At 41.8% G+C, this 21046-nt stretch overlaps 1 protein-coding gene across 3 annotated transcripts in view; it reads right to left on the bottom strand.

Annotated features, from left to right (window-relative positions):
- The window catches only part of arl15a (ADP-ribosylation factor-like 15a), a 286129-nt gene extending 266483 nt beyond the window's left edge, over positions 1-19646 (bottom strand). For all 3 annotated transcript variants that reach the window (XM_077231357.1, XM_077231358.1, XM_077231359.1), the window contains exon 1: positions 19455-19646. In XM_077231357.1, coding sequence (XP_077087472.1) covers positions 19455-19508 — 54 coding nt within the window. In that variant the 5' untranslated portion in view covers positions 19509-19646. The remainder of the gene's footprint in view (positions 1-19454) is intronic.
- Positions 19647-21046: the final 1400 nt, after the last annotated feature.

Here is a 21046-nt window from a genome sequence, read left to right as displayed (position 1 = left end):
GTTGAATTGCAGATGGAAATTAGCCTAAGGCTATAATCTGACATATTTACATTTGTGAAAATGTTCATTAATATGTATTGTCCCTTTTGTTTTTTCAAAAAAATTCAAAAATAAATAAATTGTACTACTTGAAAAAAATATGCATTGCATTAACCCTGCTTGTATTTTAGTGCATTGTATTTTTAGGGCTTGCATTTTTATGGGCTGAAATTTAGCATGGTTGAATATTTAAGCTGTGAATATTTAAATTCAAAACATTTCAAACACATTTTCATTAGTAAAATTTCAATAATCCATATTCACTTTTCATATTTCACTTCCACAATATTCAAACTGATTAAAAATACAACCTATAATATTCAACAGGCGGTTTTCGGTCCATTTTATTTCGCTTTGCAAATTCACTTCCACAAATTCAGTGGTTCAAATTCGACAGTAAATTCAACGTTGACATCCAGGAACTGCAGGAAAAGCAGTAGATTACCGAGCATAATCTCCATCTGCTGTTAGTCGACCTCACCAGCAGGGGGTCCAAGCGCGTGTTGTTGACGAAGACCAGAGCAACTGTTAGAGCAAGCCATTCATTCATAAAAACTCATTTACAACAATGTAAGTGTATCTGTGAATGATTATTATGTTTTATAGGGATGGCCCGATACCGATACTGGCATCGGGGATCGGGTCGATACTGTCCTCATATACTCGTACTCGTACTCATAAAAATTCGCCGATACCACGCCCCGATACCACGTACATTTTGCGAAACGAAACTGGCCGCCGCGAGTGCTTTGTCGAGGTGAACTGAGGCATAGGGACGTGCACTCCCAACGCAAAAGAGTGCGGCGCGGCACTAGATCTGATGGCCGAGCGCGAGCGCAGGCACGGGCGGTAATGCACTCACTCTGTGTGTGCGGGTCCCGGGAGAATAAAACGATTCGCGGGACTCCCGCAAACTAGAAATATCTATGAATACAACATATTAAAACTAATAGATTTTCATTCATCTGTTGCAGAAAAGCAAGAAGAACAACTAAAACAAAATAGAAACGATTTACAGGCCAGAGTTTCTATTCATGACATATTTGCAGCGTTGAGCGATGTAGCTGTGTTGATTTCTTGAACGCAATGGCTAATCAGAAGCATTTAAGATGGACTCCCCTCACTGCTCAAAACTTTTTTGTTCAGTGCTGAATTCTGTATGCTGGCAAATCCTCCAATTATAACAAACAAAGTGTGGATATTATGAAAGATTCATTGTGCAGTCAGCTTCATTGATAATAACAGATGTGTGAGATCGCGATGAACTGATGTCAGCTTTTTAGGAATTAGACTATTAAGGGAGCGCACTTTGGGCGCATTCAGTCATGTCAGACCATGCACGCAGTAACTGCTTGCTTTTATGTTAAATTAACAGTGGTTTGTGTGTTAATACATTTATTATTTTACTCATTATTATTTATTTTTAGACTTGTTAAAACAAGCAGAGAAGAAAATAAAAACAGTCTTCTAACCTGTGTTCTAAAATAGTCTTCTGTCTTCTTTTCTGGGAGCCTATAGTTACTTTTGCGGTAGAAATATCGGTATCGGTACTCGATATCGGCAAGTACACAAATGTAAATACTCGTACTCGTATCGGTTTGAAAAAAAATGGTATCGGGCCATCCCTAATGTTTTATGTGAAATTCAGTGTCTTCACGATTACTTTTCCTGTGTAGCCTACATGCATCTCTACCGTGAACGAGATTATAATGTTATTCCACCTATGCAGATGTATTCAGATCCAATGTTACATTTGAGTTTGACATATCTATTGGTTGTTTAGTTGCCTCAACCTTATATTGCGGGGATTGTGCTACATGCAGTAGCTACTAGGGTTTCCCTCAATATGTAAGCATTCCCCTGCTGGACATATAAAACGCTTAACGTAGCTTAATGGACTCATACAGTGATATAAAAGACCAAACTCGCAGGCAAGCAGAAGGACTCAGAATATGAACTTAACGCGCAAAGTTTAAAGCTGGGCATTTCTCAGTGATACTGGCATAAATTGGCTTGACATTGGACATTCGCACATTTAGGGACCATCTCTAAAGTTACATACGACATTGGTATAGACGTTTCTAACTTCAATAGCATTTGAAGAGAACGACTTGCAGTCATAAAACCAACTGTAAAGTGTTCATGTAGGTGTCAGGCATAATGCGCAATTTATTCAGATAAATTTAAGTTTGCTATTGAAGTTAGAAACGTTTAGGCCTATAAGACTACCAACGTTACTTTAGAGACGGTCCCTAAATGTGCGAATGTCAAGCCAATTTTACATTTAGTCTTTTAGCAGACGCTTTTATCCAAAGCGACATAAGTTACAGTTAAACTAACAATATAGGACAACAATATGAAAGTGCTATGACCCTTCCCAGATTAATCATGTATGTAGGAATATTAACATGTATCTTATACTATAGATCATGTATGTGAGTTATTATGAATGAATGGCTTGCTCTAACTGTTGCTCTGGTCTTCGTCAACAACACGCGGTTGCACCCCCTGCTGGTGAGAATCGGTATAGAAAAATTACATTTTGATAAATGGAAACTAAAATTTAAAGCAACAAACTAAATTCCCTGATATTCCATGACTTGGACAAAAAATATATAAAATTCCCTGACTTTCAATGTCTGGAATAGACCTTCTAAAATTCTATGACATTCCAGAAATTCCATGACCCGTGGGAACCCTGCAGTCCTCTTCTGCACAGAATGAGTGTGGATTTCTAGCACATTTACTTGAACTTCATAGGTAATATATCTATGGTTTGACCCATTGGAGAGGCGGCCAAAATCAGAATTTAAAATGGACTGAATAAAGCTATCTACGAACTTGATGAGCGATGCCGAGCTGACGGACCATAGACTCTAAAAACAAGAGTGATTGTACATAAATCACGGTCACACCCACACACTCTCAGAGTAATATTGTAAGTTGCTGCATAATACATTTTCAATAGTACAGAGTCACGATACACAGTCTCACTTGTAGCTATGTCTTTTAACTATTATAATATTTCATATTATTATGATATAAAACAGGAACTTTTAATTTGCTTTACATCATCAACTGTCACTTTAGTGCGAGGCCCTGTGCAGTCGCAGACTTGGTACTGTCAGTAGCATATAGCATTAGCTCCCAAGCCTGAGCTAACTCGATCACGTCGAGCTAGGTGGTTGTGGTTTCAGATAGCCATTCTCCTCAGCTCCACTTACTCCTCGCCTCTTTGCCCATTTTCTGTTATCCGGGAGTGATGCGCAGTGACGCAAGGCCAAGATGGCGACGACCCGGTCCGCCCACTTTAAGCTTCAAAAATGCTTATCAGAAACCTACGGGTGACATCATGGACACAACGTCCATATTATATATATATTTTCAGTATAGAAGAGGTTAAAGACAGCGAGAGGGATAGTCTGTGAATATAGAAAACCTGGAACGTGAGTGATATTTCTCTCCAGGGTAACAGGTGGGGGATGGATGGCCAAGTAGAAATCTAGTTCCTGGACCTTAGGGAAGATCCTTATAGGCCCTCCTGGCCTTTGGACCCCTGTACACTAGGGATGCACTAAAATTAAAGTTTTGGGCAGAGACGAAAAATTCTGCATGCACTTGCAGAAAAAAAAAATGAAACCGAAAATGACTTTTTAAAAAAAATATTCATTTCTTATTTAAAATTATTTTTTGTATAATTAATTCAATAACCGGTGAAACAGACACAAACACACCGGCACGGACACCGGCACCGGCACTGACCGGGCACACCGACACGGACATTGGCACTGGAATGGACACTCCAGCACGGAAACCGGCACCGATACAGACACTGGCACTGGCACCTGCACGGACACTAGGGTTGGGCGGTATTACGGTAATATCGTATACCGCGGGGTCTTAAAATAGCAACGGTATCAGTTTCAATACCGTCATTACCGGCACTTATATATAATATATAAATATAATTTATTCAATGCCTAAAAATGCTTATGTAGTTGTCAACAAGTGACAGTGTGGAGGAGAACGAGAGAGAGAGAGAGAGAGGGAAGGGAGAGGCGGTAAATACTGACGAGGCAATTTGTAAATGTTGCAATAAAAAAGGTGACCGCGAGAGATGGTAACACCTCTAACCTAATGTCGCATCTCCGAAACAACCACCCACTCACTGCTGCGAGGATGCATTTTGCCCTGAGTTCATTAAAAAAGCGCATTAGTTTATATTTGTTAAAATATTATGTTTTTTTTTTTTTACATTGATGAAAACTGATGAATAACATAATGAAAACTGAACAGCACGAGTAAGATGGGATGCATCGGGAGTCAGACATTGACCACTTAATTAAGTTTCATTTGAAGTTTCAAAGGCCTTTCTTTAAAGTGAATTTCGCTTTGTATAAATTGTATCTTAATTTTAATAATTTTTTTATCAACCAATTGCCTGGATTTTATAAATAAGAATCAAATATAGCAGACAACATAATCATGACATGATCGTGCGCTGGCGCACCGCGGTCACTTGCATTGAAATCTCATCATAAATTAACCGAAACTCAGTGTATGTCTCACAGATATGACAGATAGGCCTGTATCTAAATAAAACTTGAAATTTAATTAAACGAAACAATTCAAAACGAAAAGAAATAGGCCACTTGCTGATTATTTAATCCATGATGTGCATTTCTCTCTATGCGCGTTCATACGGAAATGGCGATCATCCAATTCATTAAACGAAACTATTCAAAACGAAAAAGAAATAGGCTAGCCTACTCTCTGATTATGTAATCCATGATGTGCATTTCTCTCTATCGTTCACTATGGAGATGGCGATTAGTCAATTTCTCTAAACGAGACAATTCAAAAGGAAAAGAAATATAGGCAGCATACTCTCTAATTAATCCATGTTGTGCATTTCTCTCTATAGGCGCGTTCACTACGGAGATATCAATCGTCAATTTCTTTAAACGAAACAATTCAAAACGAAAAGAAAAAGGCTAGCCAATACCTTCTGATTATGTAATCCATGATTTGCATTTCTCTCTATATATGCGCGTTCACTAGGAGATGGCGATCGTCAACTTAATCTTTGCAGCACTGACAGAAAAGTTGTATTAATAAAATTATGTGTCACCGGATTTACAAATGCACTTCTTGCTTGTTGCTTGTTAATTTAATTTAAATTAATTAATAAAATGAATACTTTAATTGTCATAATTAAAATAATTAAATATTATTAAGTGTCCCATTTTTGCTAATTTATAAATAGTATTTATCTACCACCCCCTCAGCACCTGGGTTAAAAAATTATTTGGCGCCACCATATTATAACGGCCCACGTATTAAAAATAGTCGAGTCTAAATAGGGCTCCGGCTCATAATTACATTTAATGCCGTCAGCCGGGATGAGACACAAACTACGTGGGTTGGTCTTGATTTTTTTTTTTTTTTTTTTTTTGCCCGATCTGGTATTCAGTTTCTGAACGGTGTAGGCACAAGCCAACAGTTTGGTGACGCTGTCTGAGCCTTATGTCATAATCTTTAATCAGTCACGGTAATACCGTATACCCCGGTAAAATAGGGAGGAGGTTTGACGGTATCAAAATTTGGATACCGCCCAAGCCTAACGGACACCGATACGGATACACCGGCACGGACACCGGCACAGACACGGACACATCGGCATGGCCACCGGCACGGACACGGACACACCAGCACCGACACGGACACACCGGCCCAGACACATGCACTGACACAGACACACCGGCGCTGACACCAGCACGGACACCGACACAACAAAAAACTTGAATTTGACTTGGTTGCATAAGACTCACCAACAGTGGTTACACAAACAATACTAGACAAGATACAATGGAAAAAAAGAGGACTATTTACACACCAAGACTAATGACTGACAAGCAACATATTTGAACAATCAACAAATAAGAATATGACACATAAGACTAGGGAAGCATAAGACATAATTAACTGATGGCGAGTGAAATACATGGCAAACAGGAAATATGACTTAGAGAATTTCAAAATAATAGACCTAAAACAAAATGTGACAATATTATTACAAACTAAAATAACTTTTCTATTTACACAATGTAAAAATGTAATTTATTCCTATGATGGTAAAGCGACACAGACATACCGGCACGGACACCGGCACAGACACGGACACCGGTACAGTCACTGACCGCGGCACGGACACCGGCACGAGCACACCGGAACGAGCACACCGGAACGAGCACACCGACATGGACATTGGCATCGGCGCGGACAGGGACCAGATGCCAATGATGAGTCCTGCTGACTTAAACATTCACATGAGTCTCTGTACATGAACATGGTAAAATGAAAAATCGTTGGAAATGACAGGTATGTTGAACAGGAACTGTTTCAGGAATGGCACAAAGTCTCTCTGTTTGAATCATTGTGCTCAATGTGCCTTTTTGTCCTTCCTAATATATCTTTGTATTGTAAATAAATCCAAACAATCAAAAAGCCGTTATTTTAATCTCTCATTCTTTGTTCAAGTTCCCTCACAGTCCCACCTGATAGGGCCATTAGGGCAGGGTACCCAGCAAACACAGAACATTGGCACAACGCTCCCAACCTTCTAACAACGTTTTAACAACATGGCCAAAAGGTTGCTGTAACTACTTTGAGTGGTGAAGGTTATTACAGTGTTGTTACAATGTTGACATTGAACCACCATTTAGGGCCATTGCTTATGTCGTCCAGTGGTTGTCCAGACACCTTAGGGACAACCTTATGTACTCATCACTGCCCTGAAGCGTGAATCAGCCTTTTAAATTTCAACGGACTGTTAGGCAGTCTCATTCTTCATTGAGCAAGGATATGCGAGTATTGAGTTTAAAATACCTCAGCTAAATAAGTTATGTAATTATTCAAACACAACCTACAACTTCCTTGTCTAATGTAACATTTATTTGTTCTGTCTAACAGAAGGGATAGCATAACATTAGCTGATAATTCATGGAGTTCGTGATCTTGTGTAAATTGCAGTACCAGTGCTAACGTTAGCTATATTTATTTTAGTATTTGGATATTCTTTAATCCTTACCATTAGGAAAAAATGTTAAACATCTTGAACGATATTCAAACCGAACAGAAAACCGCGATACAGAACCCACGATACGTATCGCGATTCTCTCATGGCGTACCGAACACGCCCCGCCCCCTGGTAGCCCGCCCAGCCCTGGCTCATCGGACCTCATGTCTTATGTTTACACAACGAATTCAGTTTTGTAGCCTAACCACCATATAATAGCAAGCTCCGTGTTTTGTTACTTTCGATGATAAGCATGGTGTAATCTTTCAAATTCTGTCTATTTGATCAAGAAATTCAAACAATAAATGCCGTTTTGGCGCTTTGATGTGGCGTGACAGATCCTGTACTAGCTCCTCATTTCAAGCGGCAGTGCGGAGCGCAAGTAAACACGATCATCTCTTCCTCAGTTACAGAATAAACATGAAAGGACACCTGAAAGTATGTTGAAAGATACAGTATTTACTGAAAGGCATCATAACTCGTGTAAGCGCTCAATCAGTGTTTCAACAGCGGAAAGATGTCAATAAAACAGCTTAGTTTGTCACATAGCATTATATTTACCTCAGCAGGCAAGTCATAAGTTAGTGTCCACGGCTTGTTGGACCTAGAGAAATTAACTCTTGCACTAAATAAATGCACTATATTAGCCTATATATTAGGCTATATTTTACTTAACCTGTTAATGATATCTTAATTATTTAATGTATGTTTAAAATATCTTTAATGAAAATGACAGCAACTGTGTAAATTATTATATTTCAATAACGAATTAGAGTAAAAACATAAGTTATGTGAAATGCAAAAACTCCCTTATGTTCAGTTTACATGTTTTCATACAATGTTTGGGTGTTGATTAGCCTATTATATCTAAAAAAAAAAAAAATAGCATTTCAATTTTGGCTAAAAGTCTAGGCTCTGTTGTTAACCTTTAATGTTACAGTAATGTGCGGACTCCATATAGTTTACAGCATTAGCAGATCTTTTTTTTAAATCCTTGCAAAACATTTAATTGTAATGTTCTTTTTTGGTGTTTTGAGATAATTTTATTATTTATAATTAATATTTATGCAATAAATATGACCCATTTTCCCCCAATTGCCCCCCCATTGAATATAATAGAAAATTATTTAAAAAAATATATATATTTTTTTTTTTTTTTAAGCTGTATTTCATTTTAGTGTCAAGCCTAGACCTCATGAAAGCAATTTTTGAAATGAGATGGATGCCATCTGGTGGACAAACTGAGCATTTTAAAAATGCAAAACACATATGAAATCTGAATGTGTGTGTGTGTGTGTGTGTGTGTGTGTGTGTGTGTGTGGATGTGTCTGTTTTGCACTCTTGATGTGTGTGTGTGAGTGTGTGTGTGTGTGTGTGTGTGTGTGTGTGTGTGTGTGTGTGTGTGTGTGTGTGGATGTGTCTGTTTTGCACTCTTGATGTTTTATAGATTCACCCCTTCACTGTTGTGTGCTTTTTTTCCAGATCGTGGCTGATTTGTAGATTGTACGCACAAAAAAACTCGGTATTTTCACATTTTTGCCAATTTCCCATTCATTTCCTATGCCGGGTCCATTTGGGCCGAAGGTCCTGAGTGTGACAATTTTTTTACAACCACTTAGATTATTCAAATCCTGTCCCCAATTTTTTTGGATGTTCATATACCAAGTACCAAAAAAGTCACCAAATTTCAGACCATTCCGATGAAGCTATGCTTTTTAAAAAATAAATATTTAAATGTTTCGGGTCCGAAGGACCCCAGAGAGGCAGCATGTTTATACTAAGACCGCTCGCATCTAATATACACGCATATGACACAACCGATTTTCTCTCAAATCTTTGCTTTCACTTTATACATAACCTACTGTGTTATGTAAACCTTGTGTGTATTTGACATTAACCTAATAAGACTCGAAAGATAACTTAGTCCAGTAATCAGGTGCTGTTTGACAGGCTTTTAAAGTAACAATGTAGTTTTTCAACCTTCATAATATATTTCCGAGACCCTTGTGATGGTACATCGACTTACAATAGGTTAAATGACATGTCTGCCATAGCCTGACGTGAACTGTATCGCTTTTACTGGCACTATATAACTTCGGGTTTCGGGTAGTAACCGGAGCATAAAAAGAACTACAAAATTTGACTGCTTTACGGCATAGACAGTTCCCTTTCGAACGGTCACTTCATATTGCGTAGCTATACGCAGTGGGGAAACTCCTTTTCCTCGATTTACTGAAGCCTTTATGTAAAGCGCATTTGCAGCTGCACAGCTAGAACATGAGCGTCTGGCTCGCTCATAGGCTGCGCTGCGGCAACTGCACATCCAATGGCGCGGGCGACTATTATAGACTGAGGTCACGCCCCCTTGGCTGGCTCTGACGTGTATGACGCAGAGTGTTCTCATTGGTCGCACGTCAGAGCCAGCCAAGGGGGCGTGACCTCAGTCTATAATAGTCCCCGAATTCGCCATTATAGCAGATTTTACTCCTTCAGCGACAAACTTCACGTCTCTGACCATTTATTGAGCCTTCGCCGTCGAACAAGCCTTCAGCCTGAGCGAGCTACCGTTCAGCAGACTACACATCTCAACCGTGTTTCTCCTGACGCCGTCTCTCCTGTGGCTATCCGGCGATATCCTTTTCAATATCTGTTTATTATGTGATTATATCTGTATCAGCGTTGTTCCATATGCCTCGTGTTAAGCGAGGCCTACGAACACGCGAGCTGCATTTAATTCCTGGGACTCTACCACGCAGAGAATGCACTCTCTGTCGGCGGATGTGCGGCCTGCGAGTGCATGCCTATCTCCGTGCTGCGAACTCGGCTAGCTCTCTCGAGACGGCGGCGCCGCGTCACCTGCGCTTCCTTCTCCGGCCCTACTACAGCCGAGGAAGAAGCGCCGCAGCCAACGGCATCCAGAGAGCACGGACGTTTGTGAACGCACGCCGGCCACGTCCCCGCGTGCTTCACTCTCTCCAGCTCAGTCATCTCCGGTCCTGTTCGAGAGAGATCAGCGCCCCCACCCCGCACCACGTGGCGGGCCTCGTCTCCTTCGACGGACCCAGCGAGGCAGGACTAACTCCGACGCTAAATGCTTCGGATCCTAACACAGGCCGTCACGGATCTCGGGCTCGAGTGGAAATAACCACATAACCTAGCTGGCGCCGACCAGCAAAGCCGGCGAAACAGGCCTCTCAGCCCGCCCTGAGGCTGATGCCCAACGCTAGCCGAGTGCTTCCAGCCAAAGCCGTCCTAGCACGCAAAGGTAAGAGAGGGCGTGTGTCCCGCGCTTGCCGGACCACCCTCAAAGAAGCCAGCAAAATTTCCCATAACCCCCTGTTCAGTTCAGGCGGCTGGGGATTTTATTATTGTAAACAGGCCCGCAGCAGTGAGCGAGTCTTTGCAAACAAACGCTGTTTTCACGGCGACCCAAATAAAGCACACGAGCACAACACATGGGTTCACGGTCCCCCTTCATTAGGCGGCCCCTCCCCTGTTGTAACAATGACTTCCCCACACGCAAATGCTTGTGCAGTCAGTCCAAAATTCAATGTGCGCACAAAATCGCAATATATGGGTTCACGGTCCCCCTTCACTAGGCGGCCCCTCCCCTGTTGTAACACTGACTTCCCCACACGCAAATGCTTGTACAGTCAGTCCAACACTCAATGTGTGCAAAAATCACAATATAAGGGTATCAGGTCCTCCTTTGTTAGGCGGCCCGTCCCAATCAGTGTGTCAAGCCCTAGCCACATGGGTCATAGCCTGGCAAGCTATCCCCGATGTGTCGAGTTGGGTTATAAACACTATAAAGCGAGGATACTCGCTCCAATTCGCTCGCAGACCCCCAAAGTTTCAAGCAGTTCTCGAGACTTTGGTGAGAAGCAACGTGGGTCACATGCTTCGCACCGATGTACAGAATTCATTAGCAAAAGGGGCGATAGAATTAGTCCCCCCTGTGCTAAAACATACAGGTTTTTACAGCCGCTATTTTCTAATTCCAAAAAATGACGGCGGCCTCAGACGCACTCTAGATCTGAGACATTTGAACAAAGCTCTCATGAGACGGCCGTTCAAAATGTTAACGATCAGTTTCACAAGCACAACACAAGGGTTCACGGTCCCCCTTCATCAGGCGGCCCCTCCCCCGTTGTAACACTGACTTCGCCACATGCAAATGCTTGTACAGTCAGTCCAATAGTCAATGTGTGCACAAATCACAATATATGGGTTCACGGTCCCCCTTCATTAGGCGGCCCCTCCCCTGTTGTAACACTGACTTCCCCACACGCAAATGCTTGTACAGTCAGTCCAACATTCAATGTGTGCACATCACAATATATGGGTTCACAGTCCCCCTTCACTAGGCGGCCCCTCCCCTGTTGTAACACTGACTTCCCCACACGCAAATGCTTGTGCAGTCAGTCCAACATTCAATGTGTGCACAAATCACAATATATGGGTTCACAGTCCCCCTTCACTAGGCGGCCCCTCCCCTATTGTAACACTGACTTCCCCACACGCAAATGCTTGTACAGTCAGTCCAATACTCAATGTGGGCACAAATCACAATATAAGGGTATCAGGCCCCCCTACGTCAGGCGACCAGCCCCAATGAGTGTCAAGCCCTAGCCACACGGGTTCTAGCCTCGCAAGCTATCCCCGATGTGTCGAGTTGGGTCATAAACACTATAAAGCGAGGTTACTTGCTCCAATTCGCTCGCAGACCCCCGAAATTTCAGGCGGTTCTTGAGACTTCGGTGAGAAGCAACGTAGGTCACGTGCTTCACACCGAAGTACAGAATCTATTAGCAAAAGGGGCGATAGAATTGGTTTGTCACAATGGATCTGAAAGACGCTTACTTTCACATTTAAATAAATCCTCGTCACAGGCCATTCTTGAGATTCGCCTTCGAGGGCCGGGCTTATCAATACACCATTCTGCCGTTCGGTCTATCGTTGGCACCCCGTACATTCACGAAGTGTGTGGATGCAGCGCTTTCTCCTCTGAGACATCAGGGAGTGCGCGTGTTAAATTATCTCGACGACTGGCTTGTGCTGGCACAGTCGAGAATCGAGCTATTAGCTCACAGGGATTTGATTCTCGGCCATCTAAAATGCCTGGGTTTCACAATCAATGTTTCAAAAAGCAAACTAACCCCCAGCCAGAGCGTGATCTTTCTGGGCACAGTTTTAGACTCGAGAGCTATGACAGCGCAACTCACACCAGAGCCACTGAAGAAATTTCAGAAACTGCTTGGTCTCATGGCAGCAGCATCACCAGTACTCCGCATGGGATTACTGCGCATGCGCCCCGATGCAGCATTGGCTGAAACGCCGTGTGCCAACTCATGCATGGCAGTCAGGCAGCTTGCGCATTATGGTAAATCACGGTTGTTTAAGAACCCTGATTCCCGGGTCGGCTCAGAACTGGCACCACGAGGGGGTGACAGTGGGAACAATTTCCAGGAGGAAAGTGGTTCTTACAGATGCGTCCAACCTGGGTTGCGGAGCGCTGCACAAGGGCATGCCTGCATCCGGCCTCTGGTCGAGCACGGAGCAGAGCTTACATATCAACTGTCTGGAGATGAAAGCAGTTGGGTTGGCCCTGAAGGCATTTCTGTCGAACCTCAGAGGTCACCACGTCTTAGTCCACACAGACAATACGTCAGTGGTGGCCTACATTAATCGCCAGGGGGGCATCAGGTCAGGGAACCTGCATGCAATGGCGAGAGACCTCCTTTATATGGGCACAAACCAACCTGAGCTCAGTGAGCAGCGCATATACCAGGCGTCCAGAATGTGGGCGCGGATATGCTTCACGGGGCAACACTCCCCTCGGCGAGTGGTCCCTGAACCCACAGACGGTCAGTCTGATATGGAAGGTGTTTGGCGAGGCCGAATTCGACCTTTTCGCCTCGAGAATCAACACCCACTACAAATTGTTCTTCTCGAAGAACAGGGACCCATGTCTGGCCCAACCGTCCCCTTTATGCCTCCCCCCCCCCGTCTCGATGATTCCACAAGTCATCAAACGGGTCAGAGAGAGCGGGTGCCCAGTCCTTCTGGTGGCCCCTCTCTGGAAAACCAGACCGTGGTTCCCGGAACTGGTTCAGTTATCGGACACAATCCCATGGCCTGTCCCACTAAGGAAAGACCTCCTCACACAGGCGAACGGGACATTGTGGCATCCGAGACCCGATTTATGGGCCCTCCATGTTTGGCCCCTCAACGGGTACCCAAGGTCTATCCTGAGAAGGTTTTAAGCACTATATCTGAAGCCAGGGCCCCGTCGACTCAGCGCCTGTATGCTTCAAAATGGTCAGGTTTTTCCAGCTGGTGCTCGAAAAATCAGGCTGACCCAGAGTCATGTGAGATATCTGTGGTTCGCTCATTCTTACAGGAGCTGCTGGACGCGGGTTGCTCCCCGTCCACGCTCAAAGTGTATGTGGCAGCCATAGCAGCACATCATGTTCTGACGGCTGGCCAGTCACTGGGAAGAAACGACCTGGTCGTTAGATTCCTGAAAGGTGCGAGGAGAATGAACCCCTCCAGACCTCCATCTGTGCCGCCTTGGGACCTCTCCACGGTCCTAGGGGCTCTGAAAGGTCCACCTTTCGAACCGCTCCAATCGGTTGATCTAAAAACCCGCTCGCTGAAGACCCGCTCTCCTTATGGCGTTGGCATCTATCAAGCAAGTGGGAGATCTGCAGGCGCTCTCTGTGAGCCCTGCATGTTTGGAGTTGGGTCCAGATGACTCCAGAGTCATCCTCAAGTCCAGACATGGTTACGTTCCTAAAGTGCTCTCAACACTGTTCAGAGCACAGGTGGTAACATTATCAGCCCTCCCTCCTTCTGCGGAGGATGGAGAGGTTAATCTTCTCTGCCCTGTCTGAGCGCTGAGAATCTATCGGGAGCGTTCTGCGTCTTTTAGACAATCAGAACAGCTTTTTGTCTGCTTTGGTGGTAGATCCAAGGGGGATCAAGTCACTAAGCAAAGACTGTCTAGATGGATAGTGGATGCTATTTCTATGGCTTATACCGCAGTGGGTCAAGTTTGCCCTATAGGTATCAAGGCCCATACGACCAGAGGTATGGCCTCGTCATGGGCTTGGTCATCTGGCATTCCCATTAATGATATTTGTGATGCGGCCGGCTGGTCCTCGCCTACCACATTTATGAGTTTTTATAATATGGTAGTGCCTTCCCTGCAGGCGAAGGTGCTTTCGGTATGATTAAGACCCGTCGGTGGCCGGTCTTGTCATATATTACTGTGCACAATCACATTCACATATATATATATATATATATATATACATATATATATAAAACCCGCTGCTGGCCGGTTATATGACATATAAAAAACCCGCTTTTGGCCGGTCATATGACATATATAAAACCCGCTTTGGCCGGTTATATTCCATACATATATAAACCCGCTTTGGCCGGTTATATTCCATACATATATAAACCCGCTTTGGCCGGTTATAATTTCATATATAAACCCACTGGACTGGTTATATGTTCGTATACTAATTACCCCGACAGTGTCTGGGTTCATTGGTGTAGTATATTGGGTTATTTCTAACTGATGTATACTATTTTAGACCTGACGGTGTCAGGAATATTTATACATAATTATGCGGTTATAGCTTGTTCTGTATGTTCAGGGGTCCTGAGTTGCAGTGGCAGCCAGTTACTCAGTGCGGCGTTTTGCATGGCGTCCCCACTGCGTATAGCTACGCAATACGAAGTGACCGTTCGAAAGGGAACTACTCGGTTACTCACGTAACCTCAGTTCCCTGAGTTAGTGAACGAGTATTGCGTAGCCAGCCGCACTATGGTAACATGGCAAGTTGTCGCTTCATTCGTTAAACCTGCTATAATGGCAAATTCGGGGACTATTATAGACTGAGGTCACACCCCCTTGGCATAATAAACAGATATTGAAAAGGATATAGCCGGATAGCCACAGGAGAGACGGCGTCAGGAGAAACACGGTTGAGATGTGTAGTCTGCTGAACTGTAGCTCGCTCAGGCTGAAGGCTTGTTCGACTGCGGAGGCTCAATAAATGGTCAGAGACGTGAAGTTTGTCGCTGAAGGAGTAAAATCTGCTATAATGGCGAATTCGGGGACTATTATAGACTGAGGTCAAGCCCCCTTGGCTGGCTCTGACGTGCGACCAATGAGAACACTCTGCGTCATACACGTCAGAGCCAGCCAAGGGGGCGTGACCTCAGTCTATAATAGTCGCCCGCGCCATTGGATGTGCAGTTGCCGCAGCGCACCCTATGAGCGAGCCAGACGCTCATGTTCTAGCTGTGCAGCTGCAAATGCGCTTTACATAAAGGCATCAGTAAATCGAGGAAAAGGAGTTTCCCCACTGCGTATAGCTACGCAATACTCGTTCCCTAACTCAGGGAACTGAGGTTACGTGAGTAACCGAGTAGTTTTTCTTTGTTTGTGATGCCTTTCATAAAATCATGCATCATACTCTACCTTATCTGTGGTCATTGTTGATTCCAAAGCAACAATGCTGGATAAACAGCGAGCGTGCGTGTGCGACAGTAGGCTGTGGTAGGCTAACTTATTTACAACAGCGGTAATGGACAATTCCGCTTCCAACCTGTAGGACAACCGCAGAGGAAAAGTGCCTTGGTGTTGCTTTAAAGGTGCTCTAAACGATGTTGGGTGATAGGGCTGTCACTTTTGAGAAAAATCAAATTCGAACGGATATCAAATATCAAGCAATGTATTCGTAAATATATTCGAATATCTACGAGACGTTTAACGTCACAACTTAAACAGCAGCAGGAGTAAGGCCTATAGCCTAGCCTAATTCATTTCTTAATATTCTTTGCTAGAAACACCAATCTATCAACTTGATCTGGATCAAGTGCGGCTCTTTTTTTATTGACGATGTTCCCTGCGGTGGAGAACATGCGTTCGGAGAGCACAGACGAGCCTGGCACACACAGGTATTTAGGCGTCAATGTTGAGAGAAGTGGGTATTGCAGCCTGTGTCTCCACTTATGCAGAGTGTTGCTGTCTGCGGGGAGAGGAGAGGAGGTTCAGTCATGTAGTTTTTAAGCTCCTGGATACCATTAGTGTTGCGGGTCGTAATTGTCCGCTCAGGCAGGCTGTTCTGTGCGTTATCTTCCATTTTCAAAACAGTGGCTATTGGCTATTATTCGCTTGATTTGGTCATAGGCCTATGCTACAATACGTTTAGAGCGCCCGCTACTGGATGAGATGACAAACAATAAAATAAAAAACAAACGGTCTAACCATAGACTGTAAAAAATGCGCTAATCATGGCACTTTAAAAACCGGATAGTTTATTTATAGTTCGATTACGGATATTTCACGTCATGTTCGAATGCATATTCGAATATCGAATAAAAAGTGACAGCCTTATTGGTTGATGTCACTTCTTGTTGAAGTTCGAAGTATTGTCAAACAAAACAGAGGCTAGCTAGACCCCCCCTCCTCCTCATCCACGCACTAACCCCCTAAACCCCACCCCCAAATCCTTCTTGTCAGTTATTAGCTGGAACAGTTTGTTATGTTTCGTGGTGCGGGTTAACCCAGTTTGTTTTTGTTTTGCCGTCTTTGGAGCCTGGGGTGTCTGCAGAGACCGCGTTTTTTTACAGTGTGTTCAGGGGACAGGCAGCTAGCAGATAGTGAGGAGATGTTTGCTGTATGTGACAAAACATGTTTTGGCCTATAAAACGCGTGAGATCGCTTAGAGCACCTTTAAGTGAATGTGAGCTTTGAGTGTATGCACTCAGAATGTTAGAAACCATGTTAGAACAGCGCATCAGCACCCGAATGAAATTTTTAACTGGCAAGGCTTTAAAGCACATGCATATAATGAACTTTTGTGAATTACTGTATCCCGTGAGTGTAACTCTACCTCTGCATTAACATGTGATGTGAATGTACGTCGCATTGTACAGTATGTTGGAACGCCGGCGCCAGAACTGCAACTGATAGAATGCACTGTAGCACGATACTACAATGTTTCCTCAAAAGTAGATCGTGGAGACATTTTAATCATCCACGGTCAAACATTGTGAAATCGCACACCCCTACTTGAACTTTACTTAAGTATACTAGATAAAATTAACTTGATGTATATACTTATTTTTTGTAAGGGTTACCATCCTGAAATATACTGCCTAATAATCACCACTGTGTGTTTTTGAACAATCTGAGCCAAACATTTCCTAAAAACATTCTTCAGCGAACCTAATGAATGCAAACTTTGTTACTGTCAGTCAAACTATTAGCACAAAGACTACCTGAATTAGAACAAACATGCGGTTAACACATCTCATTGGTATTCTGTACAGGAAAACTGTTCTCCTAATAACAATGAACAAAGGTTTATCATCTCATGAACACCCAAAAAATGCAAAAACAGTAGAGTTCTATCATTAACAGTTTTGTGTTTAAGTACATGTCAGACTGACATTAGAACTGAGTAAACAAATGCAGTCGCATCCAAACGCACGTATAGTATACGGAAAACTGAGAATGAGGGAGGGTGGGGCGTTTAAAGCGAGAGACCTGACAACCGTTAGCCACGTGCGACAATTTTAGACCACAACTAAAATAGAAGGCATGTGATTTTCCCCTCCATTGTCATCTCAATGAAGGTCCTACAGAAAACTAATGAGACCCAATAAAACCTTCACCGCACAGCCTGTGCACCACATTCACACTGGGCCACACACCTGTTGCCTTCAATTTCTTATTGTGCTGACTCCGCTGAAAATGAATCTAATAGGCTATTAAAACAAACTAACCATAGGATATTGATTAAAATCTACAATATACTGTACACTACCTTTCAAAAAGTAATTGATCAAAGATGACAGCAAAAAATATTTAAAATGTCTATTTCAAATAAATGTAGTTCTTTTGAACTTTATATTTTTCAAAGAATCCTAAGAAAAAAAATTTAGGCAGAACAAATGTGATCAAAATTGGTAAAAGAATTTGCTTGAGCTGCAAATCAGCATATTAGAATGATTTCTAAAGGATCATTTGACACTGAAGACTGGAGTAATGATGCTGAAAACTCAGCTTTGCCATCCAAAGAATACATTAGAATTTAAAATACATATATTTTAAATAGTAATAATATTTTACAATATTAGCGTTTTACTATATTTTTGATCCAATAAATGCAGCCTTGGTGGACATAAAATACTTATTTCAAAAACATGAAAACATTTGACTGAACACAACTGGGTTCAGACTGCATGATATCAGCCCAATTTCGGCACTATCCGCTTGACGTAGGGTGATGTGGTGATTTGTAAACGACAATGGGCATCGGGACACAAGAATCAATCATGTAATCTTGTATTGCCGTGTTAAAGTGGATGACAGCCAAAACAGTGTCCGCAACACTTCACAAGGTCACGACAGAAAGAATAGCATAAAAAATTGGGAAAAAAGTCCAGGCACTCAGTGGGTTACAAAAGTAAAAAAGCCTTTATTGTTTTATAAAGGGCTAACACTGGCCTTCATCAGGATGTTGAAGAATAGCATGTTTAAAAAAAAAAATCTGTCCTCCACGACGGTTCCGTCACAAATGTGAAGTTGACCAATAGGAGAACAGAGGCTCTTCAATACACAGCTTTCAAACATGGCGAAACGAGATAGGCAATTTTATTGATGCTGCTAGGTAGAATTATGCAATGGAGGAAAGGTTTGTGGAACTATGGCAACAATTTTCCTACCTATATGATGTTTCCTCGAGGGACTAAATCCAACAAAAGTTATTTTTACAGTTCTAATATTGAAACAAAACAGCATATCTCAGTAGTAACTTTTAAACTGGAAGAGTAGATAAGAAAAATACCCAATCTTAACAAAGAACACGTTACAATAGGATTAGCCTACAGCTTTGGGTGTTTTTTTCTACTGTATAAGGTTACCCTGTGACTTGAATAAAATCACAGAAGTTAACTCGAGGGTTATCTATCAAAAACACCTGCCACACTACTCACTGGGGATGAACAGGCGCTATATTCACCACAGTTTAATAATTTTTAATCACCACCTCATGAAGGCTGTCACAGACTATGATTCCAACTATTGTAATCATGCATGCAGATCTACATGGGAGAACTATTGCAGCGTTCAGAATGTGTATTTTGTTGAGAATCCCACCTGTAGCTTCTGGTAGCCTCTAAGATATTATAACCGAACATAATTCCACCAAAATAAGTTTGGATAAACATCCAGATCAAACATTAAAATCATGGAAAATGAACCAACATAAAATGTACGGCAAAATATGGAGACGTGTACTTGGCTTACCGTATAAAAGCCAATCCTACACAGGGCTATTGAGAGCTGAATGTGTTCTGACATCGTCCCCAGCAACAGCGTTACCCCAGACAACAAACAAGCCAAGCCAGAGTAACTGAATGAGGCCAGGACGACGGCTTGGAAGAGAGAACACAGAAAGATACTATACGAAGCTAGAGATTCAATGGTCCTTCTTCAAATGAAAGGATGGAGAAAAGAGGAATCAGTTCTGTTCATTCCCCATTCATAAATAAACATAAGCTAGAGGTGAGTGAATACTCAGGGAGTGGTAGAGAGAGAGAGAGAGAGAGAGAACAACTAAAGGGGATTAGTAGAGCAGTCCCAAGAGATTATTCACTCAGTGACTCGTACTGCAAAATAAAACCGCTAATTGGATTAGTTAGTTTTACACACCTACGTAGACGCAATGAATTATAGAGAAAAATAATCATTAAAAAAATGGTCAAAATGAAGTTTGATTTAAATAATCAGATCTCGAACCTTGAAAAAAGCAAACAAACAGGTAAATTATGACTATATATTTTGATGAGTTATGTAATAATATATAGAAAGTGTTAATGATCATAACAATAATAATGATGATTGTGTACTCTCAGTGAGAGAAAACCTCAGGATTGTGGGAAGCTGATAATAGTATCAAGGCATGCCACCGGTGTGCCTAAGTAATATACTTATATTATGTCTCAAATGGTCATTGTGTAAAAAAAATTGAAACCATTGTTGATTGAAAATAAGCTAGTGCATATTCTAAAAATATAAATTCAAATAATGTATCTAGAACTCTTCATAGATAAAAGATAAAATACCTCTATAAACCATTTATCATTTTGACTCATCCCTTTTCTTAAAAATGGTTTAAAAGCTAAAAAATGTTTATCAAATAAATGGTGTTCTTTTGAACTCTCTATTTATTAAAGCACCCTGAAAAAAAATGATCATGGTTAGGCAGCACAACATTTCAACATTATTAGTAAAAAAGATTTTTTTTAACACCAAACAAAGTATTAGATAGATTTCTGAATGACCATGTGACACTGAAGACTGGAGTAATGATGCTGAAAATTCAGCTTTGCCATATCGCCATCTCAGGAATAAATTACTTTGAAAAAAAAACTAATAAAATTCAAAAAAATAAATTAGAAACCACTTATTTTAAGCTGTAGTGACATTTAACATTATTTGTTTATTTTTGTTATAATTTTTTTTTTAAAGCAGCCTTGGTGAGCATAAGAGACTTCTTTAAAAAACATCTTTACCAACCCCAAACCTTTGAACAGCAGTGTACAACCAAGCAAGCATACAAATCCTAAACACCAATGACATTTATGTAATTGACATGTTATGGAATATTTTTTTTATATGAATATATTGTGTTTGGTTATATTCTAGTGAGATATGTCCTCTCTATATCATTAATTATCTGAAAAATGTCTTCTCTCTTGTGACTATTCCACTTTAAGGAATCAAGTGACTGTCACGTCATGACTAATTAATTGTTGTTTAAAAGGAAGGCTCATTAGCCGTTATTTGTATTACTGATTGTAATTGCCTAAGCCATGACTAAATAAAGGCTTTTTAAA

This window comes from Siphateles boraxobius, unplaced genomic scaffold (assembly GCF_051911475.1).
Source record: "Siphateles boraxobius isolate OS27281-9 unplaced genomic scaffold, OSU_SipBor_1 16, whole genome shotgun sequence".
Lineage (NCBI taxonomy): Eukaryota > Metazoa > Chordata > Actinopteri > Cypriniformes > Leuciscidae > Siphateles > Siphateles boraxobius.
Note: the sequence above shows the minus strand (reverse complement) of the source record. Positions and strands in the feature narration are given on the sequence as shown.